Source organism: Lytechinus pictus, chromosome 8 (assembly GCF_037042905.1).
Source record: "Lytechinus pictus isolate F3 Inbred chromosome 8, Lp3.0, whole genome shotgun sequence".
NCBI lineage: Eukaryota > Metazoa > Echinodermata > Echinoidea > Temnopleuroida > Toxopneustidae > Lytechinus > Lytechinus pictus.
In genome coordinates, this window is record NC_087252.1 from 23803401 (window position 1) to 23821712 (window position 18312).

Below are 18312 nucleotides of genomic sequence, written 5' to 3' on the forward strand. Positions count from 1 at the left end.
GACCTGGAAGAAAACATGGCACATGCACAATACCTCAAGATTAAAGAACTACATAGCAATCCAGTGTGTCCACGTGCAAATCTAAAAACTCACTTATATAAAACATGATGATACTATATAACAAAGTTTGCTACTGGCCAAAGTTAAGATACAAAAAGTGAACTTGGACTTACAATACACCTGCATGTTGTGCATGGGTCCTCCCCGTCCTGCCATGTTTGACCGTGGCTGTATATGGTTCCATCCTGGGCAGTGCAGACAGCACATTGAGGACAGCATTGCCCAAATGATTGGACGGTCTCCATGCAGTATATGGGAGGGCAGGTCTCGTCCTCACACATTACATTCCCATTCTGATAAATAAGATACAAGGGAAGCAGTATTAATTCATATACCGACATAAATAAAAAGAAAAAACATTGCATAAGATTTCAATGAAGTTATCATCATCCCTGTCACTGTCATTATCATCATTTACATGATGTTAATTTCATTGAAAATTAACCTACTTGTATGTCGGAACCCTATGTTTACTCCATTCTTTCTTCTTCTCTTCATTAACTACTCAAGCCAATATACTTTTGAGAACCTTACAACTTCAAAGTGAAAACCATTTCAGGATACTTCCATACATGTACATTAGAAGGTCCAACATATGTAAATACTTGCATCTTATTGAACAGCCCAACCTTTTATTCTTGGCAAAATCATCATCAATATTATCATAATCAGCAGCATCATCACCATAATCATGGTCCTCAATAACATGTTTGTGTTCTTGGTATCAAGTCCAATAAATGAAATATCCAGACACAGTTATATCGAATCGTACTCAGATATCAAACACTTACGATACACTGGCATCTCCTGCAGTTGGCGTCACTGGGAGTGAAACTGGAGCCGTTCCTGTAGAGATTTCCTTCAAAATCACACACCGTGCAGTCTGGACAGCACACGCCTTCTATCTGGACACCATGGGTACAGCTAGAGGTTTCCAGACACGGGACAGGGATGCAATTGATGATGGTGTCCTGTAGATCATAGAGAGAAGATAAATATTAGGATTTGTTGATTACTATAATGAGGGGTAGAGGAGTTTATGGTTGGTCAATTTGAAGAGGGGTGGATTTTTCTATCATTGTCATCAAGTTTGTCTGTATGGACATTATTGTTATTATCTTCATGGGAACAACTAGAAGATTTGATGCACGGGACAGGGACGCAATTGATGATTGTATTCTGTAGATTATAAGAGAGAAGATAGTTACTACGATTACTGGAATAAGCAGTAGAGGAGTTCAGATGCAGATCTCGCCAGCTGGTTAGACATAACAATTTTATGGGGTCAACTATTGTGCAGAAATTATATGACCCCCTAAATTGGTATTGTTTACCCTGGCGAGATCTTCCACTGGAGGAGTAACTGTGAGGAGGTCTTGGGTTTTACATTGGTGTCTTCGTTGTCATCACAATCATTGTTACTATCACCTTCTTCTTTATCTTTTATTATCATGAATATCACCAAAATGATCTAAACAATCGGCAGCACCAATGCCAGAATCATAATAATCATCAACACAAAAACTAGCACCCCACATTATAAATATATCCAACACAATCATTACCAGTATCGATATCAATGGATATCAGTGGAGCGTTGTGGCCCAGTGGATTAGTCTCCGGACTCTGAAACAGAGGGTTGTGGGTTCGAATCCCAGCCATGGCGTAATTTCCTTCGGCAAGAAATTTATCCACATTGTGCTGCACTCAACCCAGGTGAGGTGAATGGGTACCTGGCAGGAATTTATTCCTTGAAATGCGTGTGCGCTGTAATCTTAGTATAGTAATTACGGCTGCCAAGCTACAGCTGGGGTAATAATATCCAAGTCCTTTGGAAGCGCATAGAGACATTATTCATAATCGTGATATGCGCTATACAAGAACTGTTTATTATTATTATTATTATTATTATCAATCAATATCTGCACTACCATAATCAACACTAATGTAAAAAACTAACACTTACACCACTACCAACATTGATTATCTTCTAGATCATCAAAATAACCATAAACACCAATATTAACACCACCTTCATTAACACCATCACCAACAATATTCTGCACAATTAAAAATCAACACTAACTTCAAAAGCTAACACTTGCACCACTATCAACATTGATCAACATCTGGATCATCAAAATAACCACAACAGCAATATCAACACAAGATTCATTAACACCAACACCAACAATTTTCTGCAAAGTTAAAATCAACACTAATGCCAATGCCAACACAAACACTAACACCAACACCATACTTCTAACTCCTCATGCATCCATAATGTCTTCTTACCAGGCAGGTACATTCTTGGCAAGGATCAGAAGATGAGATCCAGGTGTCACCACTCCTATGTTCACTTCCATCATCACCACGGCAGAAGGCATCTAGAAGATAGATGAAAAGATCACCATCAGGGCATGTGTCATCTCACATTGACCCGAATTCACAAAGGTGGTTTTGAAAACCCACGGTTGAGTCCATGGTTTATGAAGATTTTCTGTAGAAATTACGCTTATTTACTGCGTATATTAAAAAATGTCCAATGCTGATGCGCGCTTTTGTCACAGTGCGCCAAGTCGACGCCTGTTGCCGTGGTTATCCACGCTATTTTATTCATGAGTCCACTGTGTTGAATAATGAGTCCACTCTTCAAACAGTGGGCTCCTGAATAAAATAGCGTATCTTACAATGGTAACAGGCGTCAATTTGGCGCACTGTGACAAAAGCGCGCATCAGCAATGGACATGTAATACATGCACCCAATACATGCTAAATTAAGCCTAATTTATACAGGAAACCTGCATAAACCATGGATTGAACCGTGGGTTTTCAAAACCACCTTCGTTAATTCAGGTCATTATGTTTCATGAGCTAAAACATGACTTCCCTCAGGTCTAAATCAATCTGCTTTCAATCATCAATTGACAAACAATTACTATCTGTGTACCCCCTTTTTACATTTGAGAAAAATAGATTGATACAAAATGAGTCAAAAGGGATAAGAACTTGACTTTTAAACAGTGATTTTTAAATTATATTGCAATGCAAATGTAGAAAAAGCAATGATCATTCGTGTTAAACATCTGATAGGTGATATACAAAGAACAGTGCTCCACAAGGATGATGTAGGGTCTACACAGAAATTATTCTGCCTTGTCTAGAATTTATAGCATCTTTTATTTGAACCTGTCCATTATTAAATAAGATAATTTAGGGACCTTGAAAAATGTCGGTGCCATATCTTTTAAAAGGAACCCCATTATAAAGGCGCTTAAAATCTTTTCAGATAATTTTTGATGCGTTCCTCATTGTTTCGTCTATGACGAATTGTGCGAATTGGTAATGAAAGGCTGCTTGCGGAACTCATGCACAAAAGACACTGATCTGGCTGTTAACAAAGTACCTTGAAGCCCCTCTTTTCTAATGTAATCATACAATAAATAATGAAATAATCAATTTCTCAAATTTTCTTCAAAAGGAATATCTTCTTCGATTGGCTATCTCACCAGCACAAGATGGGCAGCATTCTCCGGCCACTGTGGTCGTCACTGGACAGTTCAGCATTGGACATTGCTCTCTCTCAGTGCATTGAACTGATCCTTTCTGTAACATACATGAAAATAAATGTATTTTTCTGTGTTTGTTAATAAATAGTTAAAATGAGTCATGTCATGTGTATCCACATGGGTAACCTCAGATTTTTTGTGTCCATAAGACACAAATGCCCTCAACGACATTTTTTAAACAAACACATCATCTAAGTTAGATGTGGACTTAGCATCTTTTCTTGTACGATTTCTCCAGTTATAAAAAATCAATGAGATTACAATTCCTTCAACACCCAAGGAAATTTTGCTTTAAAAACACACGTAAGAACAATATTTATATATAATTCACACTGCATAATTTCTATTGACCATGTAAAACTTACATCACAGTGACATGTCTTGCAAGAATCGAGGGCAGGATTGAAGTATTCACCATCAGGGATGATCTGACCCAAGAAATAGCAATCTACATTGTACAAAAGAAATAAAGACTTAGATTCTTAATAATTCCTGCTAAACACTAAGATATATATATCCACATTATGTTTATTCATATGATTTAACTCTGATGAGTACATGTTGAAAATAGTCAGTATGTCTGTGTTTGTGCTATTTTCCAAAAATATTTTAAAAAGTATGATAAAAAAATTATAATATATTACATCTATCAGCATTGGTAGAACATATAATACTGTGGAAAAAGAATCAAGATTAAAAATGCCACCAATTCTTAGCAAGGTATGTTCATATCTAATGAAGATTTCATTTCATTTCATTTATTTCCACAAAATTAAAATATATACAAAGCAATATACAAGTACATTTTAAAATAGTGGTGGACCAAATGAAAGCTCATCAGGCTTGTTTGGATGGCCCAAAATAACATTCATAAGCGCACATAGTACGTAATACATAATACATAAAACATAATACATAAAACATAATAAAGATAAATATGTGCATTCTGAAATAGACTGAAGAATAGTTTCATGCAAAACACATACATATACATTTGAATGGTACATTACCAGTTTCTATCATAACCTACTGAAATCATTCAATTTCATTGGTCAAGATCAACTTTGCGAGACATATTTATTTTCTGTAATTGATAAAGTGTATCATGAAACAAGGCTTAGGATTGGCATAAACAAATAAACATGTAAGCATCACATTTCTAAGACACAAAAAGTTTGAGCTAATATAGCCTACATGAACATACTATCCTAACAGACAGTGCCGGCCGCACTAGCTAGCCTAACAAAGCGTTATCGCTGCCAAATTACCGGTTGTAACAGGGCCTCTGTTAGCAGATTGTTAGCGCTAACAGCGTTTCTGTGCTGTCAGTACAGGTCGTCACTAAACCCGGTTTGAATGAAAGTAATATCACTCAACATTATACCATACCTTCACATAGAGGGCAGCATTCTCCAGGTGGATGGTAGGGGGCGCTACACTGGACGTTACAGCTGGTAGGCTCACAGATGACATCCCCACCAAGGCAGATGCAAGAGTCGCATTTATCAAAGGCAGATTTGAATGTTGCACCATATGAGAAACCAATACCATTGTAGTAGCAACCTGCAAAATATATTAAAAACATGGTAGAAGTAAAAATTTGATATCAGGTTGGATATCACTAGTCATATTTGCATCTATATTTGCCAGGAATGAAAAATAAAAATCAACTAAAGTCAGTCTTTTAAAGCCATTTTGTGCAATATATATTGCCAAATTCCTTAAAATCAAAGATAAGAAAAAACTGTATTTCATGTACAGATACATCATTCACGAAACATTGTTTTGCGAAGGCTTTAAAGTTTGAGGGAGCGTTGCATGAACAGGCATGTCAGATGGAAATCATTCAAACTTGACTACAGTAACAGTCAGACACCCTTGCTTCTTGGTTAATAAAAAAAACTTGTCATTCAATGAATGCAGATGAAACACTTATTTTCTTGACTAATTACTCAAAACAATCCACTCTAAATCTTTGGTCTAGGCAAAAAATGGTGTTATGGAAAATATCCTAGAAATACAATCAAAAGGAAAAATTAAAACAATTTTGTCAATAACTGAAAACAGATCAAATACACTTACCATTGCAATCTGGACAGCATTGGCCTCTAACATGGACTGGGTTGTTACAGTTAAACTCACACTGCTCCCTTGCACACTGTACCTCTCCAGTATTCTATAATTTTTTTTTTTTTAATTTGATATCATAAATAATGATATAATAATGACATATAAACCAAAATTAAACCTAATTGTGCCAGCAACATATTTCACCCGTGCCAGGTTTTGTTGAAGGGGTACATGTATCTACTCTGCATAAGAAGTCGAGAAAAAACAGTTAAAACAGGGTGTAAAAATTCCTGTGATGACTGCTTAGGTGTGAACTGGAGCCTGTTTCATAAACCTTATTACAGAATAAAACAGTTACAGGCTACTGAAATCATTCAATTTGATTGGCAACAGTAAGCTCTCTATAGAAAACTGCTCATTTGTTATTGTAAAAAGCCTTTATGAAACCAAACCCAGGATGTCTGATAGCTTTACTACTCACCAAACATGTGCAGGTGAGACAGTTATCCCTGGGATCAGTCCATGTTGTCTCATACTGATGAAGCAGACCATACTTATCCACACAGCCAGGTACGGCACTGATGCACTTGGGACAGCAGTCTCCGGGAAGCTGTACTCTCTCGTTACGAGAGCAGTTCAGAGCTGGGCAATCAAATGGACGGCATTCAACGACACCTTTCTGTATTCAAGAAAATACGAAGTATCACAAATGTACAGCTTAAAGCTATTGTTCTCTTGTGGGACAGCTGGAAAATATAATTAACTAATTCATCAACTGGAACAAAAGTCGCCATGAATACTGGTGTTACATGTACTTTAATTTCAAACACAAGTGACACTCTTTTGGGGAGTATTGGTTAGAAAACAGCTCAAATATGTAAAATAGGAACATGGAGACTTGTTCATGGGTATGTGGTCTGAGGCTTCACTACATGATATTTACACTTTGTGTTTCATACATTTCTCCATTTCTCTTTCAAGATATTTGTGCTGATATATGTTGTAAAAAATTTGCACCACATTTTGCTATCCATAGTTGGTAGACAGTTTTATAGTATGGTTTAAGTTGAACTGGGGCCTGTTGCATAAAACTTTTTACCTGAGAAAACTCTGGTAAAAACTGAAAACTAAGGTTAGTCTGATTTCTGCCATTGACTTTAACACAGGGCAAAAACTCCGGTAAAAACAACCTGAGTTTTCTCAGGTAAAAAGTTTTATGCAACGGTCCCCTGGAGTTCAGAAAATGACCATGAAACTTCCATAATTAAACCGGGTATGAAGGCCAAATACTTACCTTGCATGTACAGACACTGCAGTCCAAGGATTCTGCTGTAAATGTCTCTCCATCTTGGTACTCAGAACCCTGGAACTCACAATTATCTATTCAAAATAAACAGATTGAAATATTATTGAATAAAAACTTCATTGAATGACTATTGTATATTTTCAATGTATATCTAGTCCAACGTTTCATTGATGTGGCAACATGCAGTCAAAGACCCTTGATGCATCAAGGAACAGATTCAATTTTGTTTTCATTAAAATTTGGAAATACATGAATCAATGGATTGTGATAAAATGATGGTTTTGTTTTAGTATTCAGATTAAGGCGCGATAGCTCAGTCGGTAGAGCAGGGATTTTGGATTCCGGTGACCCGGGTTCGATTCCCACTTGGTGCGCTAGTGCCCTTTGGTTAAGGCATTAATCCTCATTGCCAGGTCCCTCGGAGAGGACCTTTAGCCTGCGGTCCTATGGTTGCTTGCTAACAAGCATTAATGCATTCTTAGCAATCAGGTTAAAATCACCAGCATTTACCATAATAAATATCAGGGTAATCATAAATGAGTCATGACTTTTTGAATGGAATAAAACACAGCAATATTCTGTGATTTCTCCCTATTATTACTGATATTACCATTACCACCATCATCATCACCATTGCCAACATCTTCACCATCAAAATTCATCTTTTCAGAAACAAAGCATTATTTTTCTCACCTTCACATGTTAGACAGCATTCACCCTGCACAGGTCTGGAGCAATCTATCTCAGGGCAGCTAACATTACTGCATCGGACATTACCATCCTGCAAAAGAAAATTAGGAATTCCCTTATTTGCATGCAATTTTGAGCCATTTATAGTGCAGAAGAGATGGGGGACAGGGGAATAATTGGTAAAATCTACTAAAAGAGAGCTTGTACCACGATTTTTACTTTTTCATTTTTGTCCCCCCCCCCCCTTCTTACTATCATGTATCTATTTTGGGGTCAATGCTCAACAAGGTAAATTGCTCTTTTTTGTTGGCCCCTCATTCGACATAAATTTTTTTCGTTATTGTTCTCTTATGTTTTTTTTGTAACCATGTATTTATATGTTCATCATTGTTTTTACTGGTATGTATTGACATTTATACAGTGTACATGCATATGTTTCTATGAAGAATGAAATAAAATCAATTCAATTCAATAATTCCAAAGGCTCGTCATAATAACATCATCATGCCATCATCATGGCGATGGTGATGGCAATGTGTGATACACAGGATATTTTTTTTTTAATTATAAGAATACCTTATCCAACTGAAACTTAACATGTATCTTCAACATTGCAATCTGCAGCAAAAAGACAATCTGAATTCAACAGTATAATTCTTAAAACGACAATTAAGTTTGGCAAGTTATATCCAACTCACCTGGCAAATGCATGTTGTGCATTGTTGACTCATAGGAGAGAAATAAAGATGATTCCTGATAACATTGCCTTCATACAAACAATCTGAAGCATAATATAATAAAAAGGGAATTGTGTGAAATACAGAGTTTTAAATAATACATGAAAGTTATAAGCCAAAATGACAGCAAAAATGTAGATTCAAATATTCAGTAGCACCTGATATACAAATTTAGCAGTGCATCATAAAATGGGAACTACACACTAGCATTTATATTGTGTGTCCATGAGAAGATAGGAATGGTGGCTCTTTTTTAGTATTGTGCATGAACAAAAATTTCAGTTCTGTTCACGTTGTGAACAATACAAAAGATCTTGGAATCATGCCAATGATGCAACAACAAGAAAATAAAGCATAGTAACTAAAATCAACAATTTCTCTTATCTAGGACACCTAGTGCACATTACTATCACACTTTTATATGTTTTTTTTTAATGTTTTTTCTGTTGTTTCTTTTTGTTGTTCTTTTTTCTGTTCTATGTCCTTTCCCATTGCATACTCTGATGAAAAAAAAGATAATTAATAGCTGCATACATAAAATATACAATGTATCACAGAGATGACCTTCTAAAAGTGCCTAAAAACAGGAAATTTTGTCCATTGAAATTTCTCCATTTGGGATTTGTACATGAAACCGGAAACTGCAACAAAACAGCAAATTGTGTCCATTTTGCAAAGTTAGGCTCACTGTGAATGTATACGTAAGTGGCATTTACAAATAATCTATTCAACATACCTGTGCATTCGTGACAGCATTCTGTTTGGTGAGGAGCAGGATAATCACACTGTATATCACAGATCTCTCTCATACATTTAACTTGACCATCAGTACAGTTACAGTGATCACAGGGGTCAAACGGTGATGTCCAGTTGGTGGAATGGTCGTATTCGATGCCTTGGTAAGTACACTGCTGGAATTCTGAAACAAGAGATGACAATTCATAGCTTTTTAACTAGACACTTATTTGGTTTTAATTTATTCTCTCCCAGAAGTTCCTTAGCCCATAAAAAAAAATATGTAGGACCTAAGATATGAAATTAACTACCTTTAAATATACAAATTTGTAACAATATTTTATCATTCAAGAAGAATAGGAAGGATTTATATCTCGCCAAATACTGTAAATGATATTTTTCTAAATTACTTTCATAATTGAGGTGCATGATGAATTTCTTTTTAATTTCATTTGAGATGCGAACAATGTCCATATTGTGATATGATATAGGGGCATTATTTTAGTTTTTGTATTATTTAATTTTTGTTCTGGTTTTTAAATATTTCAAGCCATGTTTTAGTTAAATGAGTTATCTACACATGGAGGTAATACTTGTTATGCATGGTAAAAAAAAAATAAACAATTGTGATAAAATGACCTCATTATTTTAGGCCTGACATGGTCAGGCATCTATTGAAGGTGTATTCATAGAATTCTAAGCTCCATTGACTGATGAACCAAAAAGTAACTTTGAACATAAATTCATAAAGCAGGGTATTAGTTTTGGTATACAAATGAGACCTGGGCCCCTTCTTACAAAGAGTCACAATTGATCCAATCAACCACAACTATGGATGACCCGTAATGTCAACATCTAAAATGTGAATCTGTTCAAAATATTTTCCAGATATGATGTATATGCATACATTCATCATTCTCTTGAACATTCAGTGTGATTCTCTTTGTTTACGAAGGAAACAGCTAATTTCCTGTAGAAAAAATTATGGTATGTATGGATTTCCATACAGTTGAGATTGATTGGATCAATGGTAACTCTTTGTAAGATGTAACTTACATAAAAAAAAAATTTAAAAGCTGAAGTAAATGACATTCCTGAGTTTGGTTAATTTTGTACTGTCCGAATTTTTATCACATTATTCCGACAGACTTGCATGACAGATTATGATTTTCAAGTCAGTAAACCTTTTGCAAACTTTGTAAGACTCCATCGATCTCCCCCAAGATTTGCCAATTTAGTGTCCCTTTAAGCATGACTTTCCTTAAATCCTTGGGGGAAAAAAAGGCATGCTCCAACTTACTCGGTGTCGGGCAGTCGGTGCAGGTGGTGACACCCAGATCACAGGAGCACTCTGTACACCCATCCACTGTCCAGGTGGTACCCGATGGATACAGGTGGTTCTCATACACACAACCTGTACAAAGACAAGCAGAAATAATCAACATTCATTGAGGAACATGTATTATGAATGCAATTAATGTAAATTTTTGAAATTATTAAATGAAATGAATTTCAACTGTACTGGAAATGTGAAAGGCTGCTTCTACTTATTTCACTGAAAATTGACCCCATGGAAGACTAAGAATCAGATATACATGTATAATTGTAGCTGAGAGTGGATTGCCAGCTGTATTTTAATTTCTTAATACATATTTTAGTTGCTTCGCTTCAATTTACGGCTGGTACTAACCCTCAATTGTTTACCTTGACAGCCAATCACAGCTCGCTGTTTAGTGTCCATTGTCTCTTTCGGTTTATTATATATACTTTTGCTCTAGCGCTCTAATCATTCATGTGATTTCACTCCGATGAGTGCATGTCGAAAAGCTTCAGTATGTCCATTTTTAAAGCTATTTTACAAATATCTACAAAGAATTACAATAACAAGAATAACATCTAAAGCTGTGTATCAAGTCTTTAAAAAACCCTGGTTATTCCTAAGAACATTAAATGCAAAAATATTTGATATAAATCATTCTTTCTGATTATTGTCCTTGCAATGTTTGTAGACTTTGTTTTGAATTTATTCTCTTTGCATCTTGTGATATTACTTTCTTTTTTAAGGAATGGAATAAATGTGAATCAAACAACAAAAATCTCATTTTAAAAACCAACCTGAAGGTCCCACACAAGTATTGCCATCAGCCTCCAAGATGGAGCCCTCGTAACAAGCACAAAGATATGATCCAATGATGTTCAGACAACGCTGCTCACAGTTGTGTTCTCCTTCACATTCATCAATGTCTGAAAGACGATCAAGATTAAGATAGTAAGAACGCACCCTAGTTACACCCACCATCACATAAATTATCATATGTTGTGTTCTCTTTTACAATCATCAATGTCTTTAGGATAATCAGGATGAAGTTAGGTGAGAACACTCACTGGTTTACACACCTTCACATTCATAATTATTTCTTTTGTTCTCATTCACATTAATCAATGTCTGAAAATTAGATAAGATAAAGATAGTAAGAATGGATCCTGGATATGCTCACCTTAAAATTCACAACTGTATCAAAAAAATTAATGATTAGAAAAGACTGAACACAACATGTAATTATCATGTTTTTTATGTCGAACAGTTAATTAGGATCAAAATAATAAAAACAACGTCATCTGCTGACCTGTACAATTTTCTAATGAATCCAATATTTCTAATCTGAATGAGCACATTATTGATACTACTACACTTACAAAATATTAAATATATTATCATGACTTCATTCATACCTCATTGAAATTCATTATCAAAGCCATGTTAACGAACAGGCGTAGACAAATTTTACTAAAATTTCGGGAAGGACCATAAACAGATGGGAAACATACAAAAGCACAGACCCTAGTGGCATTCGGATATGTACCACCTCGCTGTGTCTACAGCTTGGTATCTAATCAGCTTGATATATACACTGTATCAACTATAATACATATTTCATGTCTCTAGTAGTCTCAACCTCAGTCCTTGGTTGTATAGCACTTTGGTTGGACAGTAAACTTTACAGTATGAAAAATACTTGTTTCTTACCAACGCATTTCCTGTCTGCAGTAAGCCGATAGCCCGGAGCACATGAACAGTAGAAACTTCCAATGGTGTTGAAGCAATCATGTTTGCAGATAGTAGGGTTGATTTCACACTCATTGATATCTTTAAGAAATTTTTAAAATATCAAACAAAAAAATTAATTTTAGAAATAATTCATGCAGAGGAAGCATGTTGTTATATGCTAAAATATGGTCTTCCATCAAATACTTTTGAAAACCTGTAAAGAGGAAATACATAAACTAGTTCTTGGTCACCTTTATTGCCTATTGAAATAGATCATAATTGTGTGTTCTGATCAAATTGCCTTTCAAATGGGAATCGAAATTGCTAAAACTTTGAACATTTTTATAATCATATCACTTATATCTACATGATTTTGCTATATCCCTGCATGTTATTACTGCATTTTCTATGTCACATGTTTGTTTGATAATGGGTTGGTTTAAGTATATGTTTTTTTTTTCCTTTTTGGCTGCTACCCCTCAGTACGTCTCTGAATCATAATGCAATTTTAGACATGTACATCGATTCGTAATACATGTATTTTGACTTTGTATCATATTTGTTTTTATGACTTGTATGTTTTAACTGGGAGAATAAAACAATTTGAATTTGAATTATTTAAATGAATGAAACATATGTGAAATATTCAGTAGATAACTATTTCTTACCTTCATTGCAAGTACTTCCTGTAAATCCTACTGGACATCGGCAGTAACCAAGAACACAAACAGCATTGTTCTCACACATCGGATCACATGACATCTCTATATAGAAGAAAGTAGAAGATAAACAAATGAGTAGTGACCTTCTTCTCATCGTCATTATAATCAACAACACTATCACTTTCTTCATTAAAACAATAACCTTCATCCTCATTGCTTTCATCATTATCGCCATCATCACCATCATCATTACCATTACTGTCACCATCACCATTATTTTCATCACCATCATCATCGCCCAACATCACTGTTGTCATGATCATCATAATCATCACAATCATTATTATCACAATTCTCACATTCGGTCTCCTGCACGTTACTTTCAGAACATGTATATCCTCCGTATCGTGGCAGCCATAGACACTACCCTTTTACGTCATTGTCATCACCCTCACCACCATCATCATCGTCCTCATCATCATCATCCTCATCGCTGTCACAATTATCATCACCATCACCATCATCACCACCATAATCACTATCAACATCAAACCAGGCCAAGATCCTCTTATTCTGTTTCCTGTACATTACCTTCAGAACATGTATCTCCTCTGTATCCAAGAGGGCAGAGGCACAACCCTTGCACACATGTCGCTCCATTCTCACATTGAGGTTCACAAGGTATGTATGTATCAGTGAAATCTAGAACAGAGAAAAATCATTAAACAATCAAACCTATATAAAATGTATAAGGACTACAAAAGAGAGACAAAATATGTGGTCTTTATGGATAGGTTCCAGTAATACATTTTTCAATGGGGAATATTACACAAAAGAAAACAAACATGTACTTGTATTCTTTGTAGATAGGTAGTTGCAATACCAGATAATAATATTTAGGTGGTTAGATAAATATGTACATTTTAAAATGGTAAGTGTTCAGGATGACTTGAAACTATTACATTTTCAAGTAGCTCATGAATTGTATTATATTCCACATACTGTACTTTATAGGATCTTGTTATAGGATTGGTCAAAGGTTCATACAATAAATTGTAGTTACCCCATCAAACATCACACACTGTGATGGAACCTTTTGAGTTTCGCTGATCACTTCAGTTCATAGTATCATATGTGTTAGATAACAGATAATATTAACTAATGTGAACGGTTTCACATAATACATGTACTTACTTGATAATTCACAGAATTCTCCATAGTAATCTTCAGCACAGACACACACTCCATTCTGGCAGTGACCACCATTTAGGCAGGGGTGTGAACAGGTTATAGCTGTGGAGGGATAAAATAATGCAATTTAGTTGAATTACCCTCATGGAAAGGACACGATGTTACAGTGTCAACAATGTGTTCAGAGTGAGTTCACAGAGCATTCACAATGTGTTCACAGTGTGTCCACAGTGTATTCACAGTGTGTTCACAGTGAGTTTACAGTATATTCATAGTGTATTCACAGTGCATTCACAATGTGTTCACAATGTGTTCACAATGAGTTTACATTGTATTCTTAGTGTAATCACAGTGTGTTCACAATGCATTCAGTGTGTTCACAATGTGTTTACAGCGTGTTCATAGTGTATACACAGTGTGTTCACAGTGTGATCACAGTGGACTATGTGGAGATATAATTCACACTTATAAATCAAATTTAATATGTGTGAAGATGATTTCACACTGTGTGCCACACTGTGAGAAACACTACTGTACACAGTGTTCTTTCTATCATGAAATTCATTGAAAGGTTCATATGAATAGGAAAAGAAATGGACAGCAAAAGAGAGGAAAAAATGAAAAGCTAATTATATTTTAATAAAATCCAATATATTTCATATTTCAGGTCAATTTAGTATAGAAGATAGACAAGTCCAAAAAGTATTTTATCTGACCCCCTATATGAGGGAACATTCTGAAATGATTTCTTTATGCAGTATGCCTGTGCAGAATGCTCTAAAATTACAATGGGTTTAGCGAGTAGAGCATGAAATAAAGTTAAAATTGTGAAAAACAGAGGTTGGATACAAAGAGATTATTTTATGGAATTGCCCAACATATCATTTAGTAAAATTGAAAAATTACAAATTTGTTTCATCTTACGTAGTATCATCAAGGTGATAGTTCTGGAGAGTGGTCCAGCCGTGCAAGAATAGTTTCCAACATCATGTATCTGGAAGTCATTGATGACCAGCTCGATGTTCTGATCATCGATCACACTGACATGTTTGTGACCTGTACCGCCTACAGAAAAAATATTTATGAAACAGAAATGACAGATTAAAAAAAGATGCGTACTTTTATTCCTGTATGTGCCTGGTAATTTTCTTGCCAAACATTTTCTGTTAAATTCATGCATTTTATGTATTTCACTAAGCAGTATGAGACAATTAGAATGCTTATACATTATACCCGGGTAAAAATAGTGTACAGACCAATGTATGCATAGATTGAAATTCGCTTTTCAGAACTCTGTTTCACGCATGTATTCTGCCGAGTAAGATTGATTCTGCTAATATTGTTACCTTAAATGCAGCACCAATCAGGAATGTAAAAATTGCAATTGTAGCCCGTCAAAAATAAATATATAATATACCTCAATGTACATGATTGATTTTCAAACTTCAGAAAAAGGGGTATATGAAAAATTTGAAAATAGGAGCATTCAAAAATTCTAATACAAGTACATGTAAGCAACTGTAATAAGTATTTAAAAATGGAGGGACATTGTTTATTCAGAAATGGTAGAAATGAATATCATAACCAAGAAGAGACTGAGCGGACTTACCATTTGCCAGGGTATTAATGAGAGTTCCGTTGGGCGTGTACCATGACGGTGATTCATCCACATCTCTGCTCCTTACATTACACTGTATGGTGGTGTCTTCCCCTAGGGCCAGGACCTGGGCTTGGAATGGGGTAACCACTATCTGGGGCTGGGATCCAACTAAGTAGGATGAAGATAAAGCTAGAATTTATAATTTGAACTTTTTTAGTACAATAATTTTTCAGTATGCCAATAACGTTTGCTATTTAGCTTTACACAAAAATTGGAGTTGTATCTTAGAAAGAGGAAGAAGAACATTTCTAAAGGAGAAGAAAAAAGAAAGACAATAGGAAGGAGGAGGAGGAAAAAATGGAAGAAAAGGAAAAATATTAGAGAAAGAAGCAGGAGAGAAGAAAACGAAAGAATTAGAATTAGAAGAAGAAGAAGAAGAAGAAGAAAAAGAAGAAGGCGGAGAAGAAGGAGAAAAAGAAGAAGGAGAAAAAGAAGAAGGAGAAAAAGAAGAAGGAGAAAAAGAAGGAGAAGAAGAAGAAGAGGAAGAAGGAGGAGGAGGAGAAAAAGAAGGGGAAAAGGGTGAAAGAAGATGAAGAAGATGAAGAGGGGGTGGGGAAGAGGAATAAAAGGGAACATGAAAAGGATTCATAAGAAGATGAAAGAAGGAAGAAATATTCAAACAAGATGCTTTCCATGAGCAGAGTTTGAATCAAACCAGCCATGATTCATCTCTATTACTACATGTACATGTAGATGTTCATGACAGTGTTCAGTAAAAGCCAACAGGACAGGCAATTTCTGTTCCATTATGAGTATGCTTCACATGCAGCTTGAACTGCAATGGTTGTTCCCTAAGACAATGACAGTAGTGATTTGATATTCCAGAAGAATCTGAAACAGATATGACTCAAGATCTTCTTTGGGGTGAAAATGATTCGACCAAATGCAATAATGGTTAAAAGCTTGAATTGATTGCACACATGTATGAATGCAATGAAATACAGACCTATCATGAAATCTAATGAACAGTGTGATTACACTATTACTAGAGAAAAAATAGGCAATTTCTAAATTTTCAATGTCATCAAGGATGAGACATATTTTCCATTTCCTAAATTATTCAAAATCTTGGTGTAGTTGGAAGGCCTAAAAAAATTAAAAATTATCCTTTTTTACCCTAAAAGATGACACTGAATTGGGTTAATAGTGTCCATCTACATGTAGAATGTATTTATGTTTATACATGTACATGCATGGTATGTAGATGCATGGCAGATATCTACTTTGATTCCTGTTCATTCTTTGATAGATCTTACTGATCAGAGTCAGATCCAATCCTGGTTCCAGGGCTCCGACTGGATCGCAATTCGGATGGAAGAAAAACAAAAATTTCTTCAATTTCTTGATTGATACCAGCATTTCATCAAGAAAGAAATTACTTCACAAGCCCGTAAGTAGCCAGGGGGTTCGGGGGTTCGATTGAGCCCCTTAAAATCTTAATTCGAAAGCAAAATTAGGGGAGGTAAAGGACAAAAGAAGGGGAAAGAACGGATCGAACCCCCTAAGTGGTAACCCTGGCTACAGGGCTGCTTCATCATCATAAATCTATTCATGTAGCACATCTGTCAAATAATGTGTAGATAAATGGTAGATGCATATATCTACTTGGATTCCTGTACACACTTAGAGCTTACTGATCGCAGTCAGTTTCAATCTTGGTTCCAGGGCTCCAAATATTGATTGGAATTTGGATGGTAGAAATATCACCAATTCTTCAAGGTCTTTGACTTAATTAATTGCACATAGCATTTAATCAATAAATAATCATTTATTCATCAACATGAATATGGAAATATTGCACAACTATCATTTAACCCTTTGCGTGCGGGCCCGCGAAACCGGATACCTGTCCCTGCGGCGGAGCTGTTTTTGTACATTGCTGGTATATGGATCTGTGGCGGTGTTTTCCTAATCTATTGCTAATTGCGACAAACTGAAGTATTTTCAGGATTTTTAGTAAATGTAAAGATGAAAGGTCAGACATTTTTCTTTCTAGAATTAAAGGTCTCGCTTCTCAAATCAACAGAATAGTTAAGAAATTTATGAGGAAGAAGTCGTGTTTTTTTGTCAAATCTTCGCTTTTTCCCAAGTCAATAGGCAGTGTGTACAAAAATGCGTAAGGGCAATCAGCACGCGCGGACGAGTCGGGTTCGATCGATACCGCTTTGTTGTCTGCTCTGGTTCTTTTTTCATTGTCTATTGTCACGCTACTCATGAATGGTCTCTTTACCCCCTTGTATACAGATCATTTGCAAAGTGTATAATTACGACGATAATCCGTTTTGGGTAAAATCACAGCATACCAAATACCTCATTTTCCAGAATGAATAAAAAAGGGTGAATATTCCCTTGCAAGTACGATGATGATGCTGCGCAACGAAAGTCCGAAACTATTTTGTGATTTTTGGCTTCTGGGCTACAAGACGGTGGCCTCAATGTTTCACTAAAAATCGCCTTTGGCTTCTTCTTTTCATGAATTATAGTTTGTAATAAAAAAATAATTTTGTTCCTGAAGATTGCATACCTGTCTTCGATTTGTTTTCCTGTTGCAATTTCAAAGAGCGAAGGGGGTAAATATGACTC

General features: G+C 35.5%; 1 protein-coding gene across 1 annotated transcript in view; it reads right to left on the reverse strand.

The window, feature by feature from the left end:
- The window catches only part of LOC129266179 (kielin/chordin-like protein), a 57851-nt gene that overhangs the window by 20894 nt on the left and 18645 nt on the right, over positions 1 to 18312 (reverse strand). Inside the window, exons 5-24 of the mRNA XM_064103816.1 lie at positions 15679 to 15837; positions 14994 to 15134; positions 14073 to 14171; positions 13470 to 13580; positions 12885 to 12980; positions 12196 to 12315; positions 11283 to 11411; positions 10468 to 10581; positions 9169 to 9351; positions 8394 to 8476; positions 7699 to 7786; positions 6994 to 7079; positions 6181 to 6378; positions 5712 to 5805; positions 5019 to 5192; positions 3995 to 4077; positions 3570 to 3666; positions 2356 to 2447; positions 852 to 1031; positions 174 to 353 (exon numbers count right to left, since the gene is read on the reverse strand). Coding sequence (XP_063959886.1) covers positions 174 to 353; positions 852 to 1031; positions 2356 to 2447; positions 3570 to 3666; positions 3995 to 4077; positions 5019 to 5192; positions 5712 to 5805; positions 6181 to 6378; positions 6994 to 7079; positions 7699 to 7786; positions 8394 to 8476; positions 9169 to 9351; positions 10468 to 10581; positions 11283 to 11411; positions 12196 to 12315; positions 12885 to 12980; positions 13470 to 13580; positions 14073 to 14171; positions 14994 to 15134; positions 15679 to 15837 — 2507 coding nt within the window. The remainder of the gene's footprint in view (positions 1 to 173; positions 354 to 851; positions 1032 to 2355; positions 2448 to 3569; positions 3667 to 3994; positions 4078 to 5018; positions 5193 to 5711; positions 5806 to 6180; positions 6379 to 6993; positions 7080 to 7698; positions 7787 to 8393; positions 8477 to 9168; positions 9352 to 10467; positions 10582 to 11282; positions 11412 to 12195; positions 12316 to 12884; positions 12981 to 13469; positions 13581 to 14072; positions 14172 to 14993; positions 15135 to 15678; positions 15838 to 18312) is intronic.